The 8635-nt window shown below is 47.3% G+C and overlaps 1 protein-coding gene across 4 annotated transcripts in view; it reads left to right on the top strand.

Moving 5' to 3' along the window:
- The window catches only part of WDR25 (WD repeat domain 25), a 155810-nt gene that overhangs the window by 144626 nt on the left and 2549 nt on the right, over positions 1-8635 (top strand). For all 4 annotated transcript variants that reach the window (XM_017892290.1, XM_017892289.1, XM_017892292.1 and 1 more), the window contains exon 5: positions 6262-6432. In XM_017892290.1, coding sequence (XP_017747779.1) covers positions 6262-6432 — 171 coding nt within the window. The remainder of the gene's footprint in view (positions 1-6261; positions 6433-8635) is intronic.

The following is an 8635-nucleotide window of genomic DNA, read 5'->3' as shown; positions in this document are numbered from 1 at the left end:
GAGAGAGGGAGAGAGAGAGAGAGAGAGAGAAAGAGAGGCATAGTGGGTTTACTCCATTTCAGGTTTATATTAGATTTGTTCATTTTAAAATTTAGAATTTTTTTCTATCTGGTACATGTGCATAATTTTAATTGCTATGTCTTCTAGTTTACTAATGGTTTCTTTTGCAGTGTCTCATCTGCTGTTAATCCCATCTAATGTATTTTTCATCTCAAATATTGCATACTTCATCTCTAGAAGTGTGATTTGGATCATATATGTATATATGATTCATTAAAAGATATTATAACTCCATAACATATGTTTAAGAAGGTAGAGGAGGGCTGGGCACGGTGGCTCAAGCCTGTAATCCCAGCACTTTGGGAGGCCGAGACGGGTGGATCACGAGGTCAGGAGATGGAGACCATCCTGGTTAACATGGTGAAACCCCGTCTCTACTAAAAAAATACAAAAAACTAGCTGGGCACGGTGGCAGGCACCTGTAGTCCCAGCTACCCGGAGGCTGAGGCAGGAGAATGGCGTAAACCCAGGAGGCGGAGCTTGCAGTGAGCTGAGATCCGGCCACTGCACTCCAGCCTGGGCGACAGAGTGAGACTCCGCCTCAAAAAAAAAAAAGAAGGTAGAGGAAAGACTGACCCTGGTAGTAGAGATATGGAAGACTACCTCTATATCTACATATAGTCTTTGTATCATTTATGTAGTCTGTATATATACATATAGTCTCTCTATATAAAATATATAAAATCATATATCCAAAGACTACATATATATGTGTGTGTATATATATATACATTCTCTTCCATTCTCTACTTACCATGGTCACTCTCTCCTCTACCTTCTTAAACATATGTTATGGAGTTATGATAACTTTTCATGTCTTGGTCTATTATCTATGTCACTTCTGGTCAGTTTAGCTGGGCTTAGGGACTATAATTTAGGTGCAGAGTTTGCTGATTGTTTCCACACTCCTTCTGTGGACAGAGCTGGGAAATATTTTCGTTGTGAAGACAAAATATATTATTGTTTATACTGATTTTTCCAATTCAAATTTAGGATTACAGAATTTTCTTTACTTTTGTTTTATATTTTAAAATCTCTTTTATGCTAAAATTTTAAATTTCCATCTGCCTTAACACATTTCTTTTATATATATTGACACTAACAACGAAACGACTGAAAACACTTTAAGATTTCTTGCAGTTCTCTTTGTTCACAATGTGTATCTAATTAGGCTTTACCACCATATTGCCGTTTTCTATTAATAATGTGTATTCAACTAAGGATTTACCATTAAATTACTGTGCTTCAGGTCTTTTAAAAGAAATCTTGTTTGTGCAGTTAAGCTACCAAATCAATACGTGGTTAATTTTGCTTGCCTAATTTTGCTTTCACATTTTAGAGATTGCTTTTTAAGTTAATTTTGTTGCATAATTTAATAAAATGTGTACGTGGGTCCAGAGAAAGGATTGGCAAACTATGGTTGATGGGACTTATCTCTGGCCTGTGACCTGTTTTTATATGGTCTTTGAGCTAAGAATGGTTTTTACATTTTTAACCAGCTCCAACAAACACACAGACACACACACACATACAGAGAGAAAGAGAGAGAGAAAGAGAAGTATATATAACAGTGACTATATATGGCCTACAAAACCCAAAATATTTACTGACTGGCTCGTTACAGAATTCTGGAGTCAAATCTGCAAAACAAGGTACATTTCGAGAAATCATCCATGTTCCACCTCTAACTCTGTCTCCCCCAGTCTGCTCCCCTCCCTTCCTCTTAAGGCAATCTTATTTATTTACTTATTTTAGTTTCTCATTTGTCTTCTTATTGGTTCTTAGTGGAAGCAAACACAGACACATGTTCATATCACCTCTTCTTACTTTACACACTTTTTTTCCTCCCACTTTGGATTTTTTTACTGAACAATGTGTCCTGGAGATCACTCCATAGCAGGATAGGTTCCTCATTCTTTTTTACAACAGCATAGTGGTCCAGAGTATTAGTGTACTGAAATGTATTCAGCCAGTCCTTTCTTGACGAACATTGGGTTGTTCCCTGTTTTTTATTTTTACAAATAGTGCTGCTTTCAGTGGCATTGTGCTTATATCTCTTTGGGATTTTGCCAGTGTGTTTAGGATTAGTTCTTAGAAGTGGGGTTGCTGGGTCATGCGTATTGCTGAGTAAAGATGCATATGTTATTTTGCTCAAAGTTGTGTAAATCCTTTCTGCACAGGGCTTGTACCATTTGCAGTTCTGGCAGCCATATGTAGATACCTAACACCCCCAGAGCCACATAACAAGGGTGTTGCAAAACTTTTGGATTTTGTTAATTTGATAGGCAAGTAATGGTATCTCTATGTGATTTAAATTTGCATTGCTTTTGTTATGAGCAAAGTGGAAGGACCGTTTCCTTTTTTCTGAGCTCTGTTTACTTGCCTGTTTTTCTGTAGAGCTATTGGTCTTTTCATCTATTTTAGGGACCATCTGTATATTACAGATAGTGACCTTTGCCTGTAATAGAAGTTGTAAATATTTCTCCTACTTGTCTTTTTTGCTTTCCTTATTTATTTAAGGAAATTTGCTTTCCTTATTACTTGCTTGCTTTCTGCCATCCCAAAGTATTTTTTAAAAAAATTATTATTGTTTTTATATAGTCTAATTTATTCAACTTTTCTTATTGCTTCTGGCTTTGGAGTCATAGCTGGGAAAGTTTTCCCTAGTCCCAGGTTGTAGAGAAATTCAATCATGTTTTTTCTCATAGTTATGGTTTACTTTGTTTAATGTAAATGTCAATTGCTTTTGATAGCCACCATCCTATGTGATTGGCAGCCTCTGCTTTTGCGAGTTTAAACCAAAGCAGTGGGCCCTGTGCTACCTTTCCACTTTGCCTTGCATCTTGGCACTGGAAGAAGACAATACATCTGTTATTGAGAGTTGCCCAAGAACTCACAGTTCCATCCTAGGGACTCTAGCTCTGGCTGGCTGGGGAGGGGAAGGTTTACAAGCATCAGGCTCATATGTGTTGGGCATTTAGCTGGGCACATCACCCTTGCTTCCTCAGCTGGAGGTCCTGTTGTTACCCCTATTTTACAGGTATGGAGACTGAAGAAGAGAGACGGAAGTTACTTGCCCCAAATGATGCAGCCAGTAATAGGCTGCCAGGCTCAGGTCCCCCGGGTGTCTGCTTAAACTTGGGCCCTCCCACTTGGCATCTCACCCCTGCTCATCCAAGGGCCAGGAGAGGCCCCACCCACCTCTGGGCTCTTGTGAGGCTGCAGCATGGAGCACAGTCCAGCTGTGCTCCCACCTCCCACCAAGGTCTTGGAGCAGCTTTCCTTTGTCTCCAAGTCTGAGGGGCAGGGCAGGGGCTGGCTCAGTCAGGGCCATGGGAAGGACCTGTGAGTGAATGCCATCTCACCTGGGGGTCCTGGGAGAGCCAGTGGCAAAGGCTTTTGTGTGTTGCCTTAGCCCTGCGTGCTAGGATGTTGCTGGGAGCCAGAGGACCCTGGATTGCTTCTTTTAAAGTAGTTGACCTTTTGTTCATTCACTCATTCATTTATGCATCCACTCACTTATCCAGCATCAATTTGACACACCTTACTGATGCCTGCAGGGGCAGACCCAGTGCTAGCCAAGGGTGACCCAGAAATATGGGCAGCAGGGCATCTGTGCCAGGAGCTCACAGTCCTGTGGCTTAGGCAGGTGGCTGAGGTGGGCAGCTAAAGGAGCACAGGGCTGCGTGTGAGCCCAGAGCAATGCCTCCCCACCTCCTGTCCTTCAGATCTGCATGCAGAAGACTGGCAGCATGGGGTGAGGGATAGCTGGGTGCATCCGCCAGTCCTTTCTGAGGACCAGGAGTACTTAGAGGCTCAGAGGTGCGGTCGGGCCCCTCATGTTGATGACTCAAAAACTAGGCCCAGGGAGGGAATGAACCTTCCCCAGGCACATAGTAAATCTTAGTGGGCCAAGATTGGAGCCCAGTGACCATCCCCAACCGCGTGCACCCTGGAAGTGGCAGGAACCCAAGATTGCTCTGGATGGGTCGGCAGCAGCCCAGCGTCACCCAGGTTTGCTGGCAGGCCAAGTAGTGGGCAGATTGTAGGGACATAACCCCTGCATGTGTCATGATCGATCTTCTGCTTTCCCCAAGACCATGTCCCTGCTTCTCCACCAGGGGCCCGCAGTTGCCAGAAGAGTCTGAGTGAGGCTCCCTTTTGGATCCAGCTCGTTAGGCTCGGGTAGCACCGTCCCATGCCAGCTGTTGGTGTAATTAGGTTGCCATAAAACCCACCAACTAGACACACAAATGGCCCCTTTGCTCTTTCCTGGGGCACGAGCAGTTGTGAAGGCGAGTAAATCATGTTCGGCGGCGATCACTTCAAAGGCCAGCCTTCCACTTGCAGCCACATTATTGGCGGGGGTCACCCATAACACGGCTTGTTTCCCAGCCATTCACTTTTATGACACTCTAATGAATTGGGCCATTTCCATCCATTCTCAGAAAATGTACGGAACAACTGTTTTGGTTCTCCTCAAAAACTTTGTCTTGGGAGGCAGGTGGTGCATTGGCAGGGACACGCAAGTGGTTCTTGGCTCCTGGGCAGGTTGCCTGTCTCTGAGACTTCATGCCTATTGAGAGAAGCTACCTGTGGGGCTCTTGTCATGAGATAACTTATGTGAACCCCCAGCCAGGGGCCGGCACCTAACGGGCACTCAGCGAGTGGCAGGGAGGGCCGTCATCTTCCTCATTCTTTCCCTGGGTCCGCCTCTTAGATATCGAAGTGTTGAGGCTGGTGGGGGCGGTGATATCAAGGCCACGTGGGAGAATAGAGCAGGCACGGGCATGCAGAATCCAGTGCGTGGAGGAAGGCAGGCAGCTGTGCCGTGAGGGGCAGCTTGTCTCCCTGTCTTGCATTCAGAAAACTGTTTTTCCACCCCTGGATCATTGCTTAGGCTTCAGGGAGCCCTCTCTGAAATCTCCCTAGTTGAGGGTTGCTTTGGAAGAGGCTCAGAGAAGAACAGTCATCTGCTGCCCACCCTCCCTGAGGAATTACAGAGGCAGGAATTGGCCAGCAGGAGAATGAACTGTGGGTCCCAGGGAAGCCGTGGGGGGCGGAAGAGGCTCCACCATGCCCCGGCCATGTGCCCTTGAGCACATCCCTGCCTCTTTCTGGGCCTCAGTGAACCTCATCCAGAGAATGGGTCTCAACCTCCTCCTCCTCTAACCTAAACTGAAATTATGGAGTGCCACATTTAATGTGAATTTGACGTATACATTTTAAGGAGGATGATAGAAAATATGTCTGCAAAATTTGAAAGGTGTGAACTCCAATTAAAAAGTCAAGATGGCTCATTTTTGAGCTGATGGGGCCCAGGGACTGAACTGTTTATACTGCAGCCACATGGTGGCGCCCCAGGAACTGGTAAAGGGACCGGCTGGCCCCTGTGACCAACTTGAGACCTTGCTGCGCTTCCGTGGTGGTGAGTGGGTGCCCAGCGTGTTATTTCTATATTGTAATGAAAGTCCTGTGCTCTGTGAGTTTGTTAAGTGGAGCTACTTGCTAGTCCTGGTACTGGGACCCTTCTCCATCCCCCCACCAGAGCTGGATATTTGAGAGCAGAGGCTGAATGTGATAAAATCCTCTAAGAAAGGAAAAACAACTGCTCGATACTTAATAAAGTCAGTTTATGAGACAGGAGACTGTGAAGTATCGGTGATGATGCTAAAACAATACAAAGTGTCGTTAAAGCTAAAATATGTCCTGTGATTCTGGCTTTATGGTCTGTCCCTAAGCACACTTGTTCCTGCATTACTATGGCTCCTCCAGGGACAACAATCTGGGACTTTGCAAGCTGTGAATTATGTGACATCTTCAGAAGCAAGACCCACTCAAAACATGACCCCAGTGTTGATGGATGTCAATATGCTCTCGAGGTGCCCTTGGCGAGTGACGGGCCCTTCCCTTAGCACTTTCCCTGGGATCCTGCTGCTCTCAAGGGGTGGTAGGAATGCCTTTCTGGGCCCATGTGGCAACAGAGCAGGGGGGCTGAGAAGTTGACAGACACTAGGCTGGGCGTGGGGCGGGAGGGTCCATGATTCCACATATGGCTTGGGGATGCTGCTCAGCCTGGGTGTGTGTGACCCAGCATAGACTTCACTAAACCTGCCTGCCCGCTGAGTCCTTGGCCTTCCCTGGGCAGGAGCCTGTCCGTGCTCCCAGGCCTGCCAGCATGACTGGTGTCCACTCTTGCAGGTGATGAGAAGCTACAAGGCGACCATCCAGCAGACCTTGGACATCCTGTTCCTCCGGGAAGGCTCCGAGTTCCTGAGCAGCACAGATGCTTCCACCCGTGACTCGGCTGACCGCACCATTATTGCCTGGGATTTCCGGACCTCTGCCAAAATCTCCAACCAGATTTTTCACGTAAGAAATCCCATTTGGCATTGCTGTCAGTTTCAGCCACAGAATGTATCCGTGTAATTCTGATCTGTCTGAGGTCCCAGATCCCTTCTATGGGAGGAGACTCACTTGACTGAAATCTCCAGGATGGGGGTAGGCAGGTCTTGGCCTGCCACACACATGGAGAGCTTGCTGTGGGCTTCCAGATGCAATCTCCTTCTGCTATTCTTGTGCCAGCACAGCCACCCCACAGTGTAAGGGTCGGGGCAGGGGGCAGTTCAGTCCAGATCAATGGGGCACGTGGCAGTGCAACCTGAGAAACCCCACCCTCCCACTGCCACCACAACCAGCTACTCAGAAGGGGTTTCTGGCCCTCAGTGGCGTTGGCAGGTGATGTAGGCCAGGAGTTCAGAGCAGGGGCCCCACAGTTAGAATACCTGCATTAAGGTTCTGGATTCACTAGGACCTTCTAAGGCGGAGAGCCCTGGACCTGCTATTTAGCCTCTTTGATTCTCACTTTTTTATTAGAAAATAGTTTTGAGAATTAAGAGAGAGAGAGAGAATGCTTGTAAAGGGTATATATAGCACAGTGCCAGGCACAGGGAGTACTTCTGTACGTACCACCATCAGCATCACTGTCTCTATACCCACCACCACCATCATCATTGTCACTACCACCACTCCTGTCATCACCACCGTCATCACCACCATTATCACCAGCACCAGCACCATCAGCATCACTGTCTCTATACCCACCACCAGTGTCATCACTGCCACCATCAACAGTATCACCGTCTCTATACCCACCACCACTGTCATCATTGTCAGCACCACCACTCCTGTCATCACCGTCACCACCATTATCACCAGCACCATCAGCATCACCATCTCTATACTCATCACCATGATTGTCACCACCACACCACCATCACCGCCACCACTGTTATCACTAGCACTGCCACCATCAGCATCAGCATCACCATGTGTATACCCACCACCATCACCACCACCACCATCACCACCATCCTCTTTATCTCCCGTACCACCATCATCATCACTGTCACCATCACCACTCTCATTCTCACCACCACACCATTTCTATCACCACCGCCATCACCATCATCCCCACTGCCATCTCTGTCACCTTCACTGTCACCAGCATCTCTATTGCTGCACCACCACCATCATCACCACTCTATCACCACCACCATCTCTGTCACTACCACCAATTGTATCACTACCACCACGATCACTGCCATTACACCACATCTCTGTCACCACTACCATCTCTTATCAGTACCACCACCACCACCAACACCACACTATCTCTATCACCACCACTGTCACCACCATGATTGTCACCACCACCATCTCTGTTATACCATCATCACCACCACCACCGCTACCATCATTGTCACCACTAACACCGCCATCATCATGATCATCATCTTGAGATTTCAACTAATCCATGACTAATCTCCGAATTTAAAACTATATGTCATGTATATGATATATGTGGGTGTACATGAAATATCTATCCTGTATACACCCTCTTTTCCTCCCTGCCTTTTCCTTGTTCTCAATGGGTTCTAAGTGGCCCTGAGCAAACCTGCTTCTAGACATCCACTGCAGGGTGTCCCAGGGCAACCCACTGGGCAGGGCAGGCCCTGGTGGGGAGCTGGAGGGGCACATCTGACCTCTGAGGGTGTCCTGCCTCCAGGAGCCCAGGGGAAGTGAGGCAGATGAAGGTGCCTTGTGCCTGAACTATAGTTACACTGCACGCTGTCTGTGCGGAGGGAGCAGGTGCTCAGCCTGGCACCGTCACACCGGCAGCTCGTTGTCTGACCATGGCAGCCTCTGTGCCTCTGATGGGCACATCAGCCTGCAGCTGTGCTTCCTGCTGCTCCCCACTTTGCCCTCTGAGTTTGGGCTCACTTAGAGAGTGTGGCCTAGGGAGAATAGTTAGAATAATGTAAAGCCAGCTTGAGGGGGCAGTTTAGGGGTGCTTTCTGTGGGACCATGTCAATGAAGCAGTGAGATCTCGTGCCCCCTGTGTTTTGAGGTTTGTGCCTGCATTTCTTTTCTCATTTGGCCACTTACCTCCTCACTTACTGTGCATTTTGGCTCTGTGGGTCCCTGGGCTGGGCTGGGCTGTCCCTGAGGACTCACTGTGGAGGTGGGGAGATGGGCATGTAGATTCCTTTTCTTTTTTTTTTTTTTTTGAGAC

The sequence above is a fragment of the Rhinopithecus bieti genome, unplaced genomic scaffold, assembly GCF_001698545.2.
Source record: "Rhinopithecus bieti isolate Rb0 unplaced genomic scaffold, ASM169854v2 scaffold_20150, whole genome shotgun sequence".
In the NCBI taxonomy this organism is placed as follows: domain Eukaryota; kingdom Metazoa; phylum Chordata; class Mammalia; order Primates; family Cercopithecidae; genus Rhinopithecus; species Rhinopithecus bieti.
The sequence above is the reverse complement of the archived record's forward strand: the minus strand, read 5'-3'. Positions and strand labels throughout refer to the sequence as shown.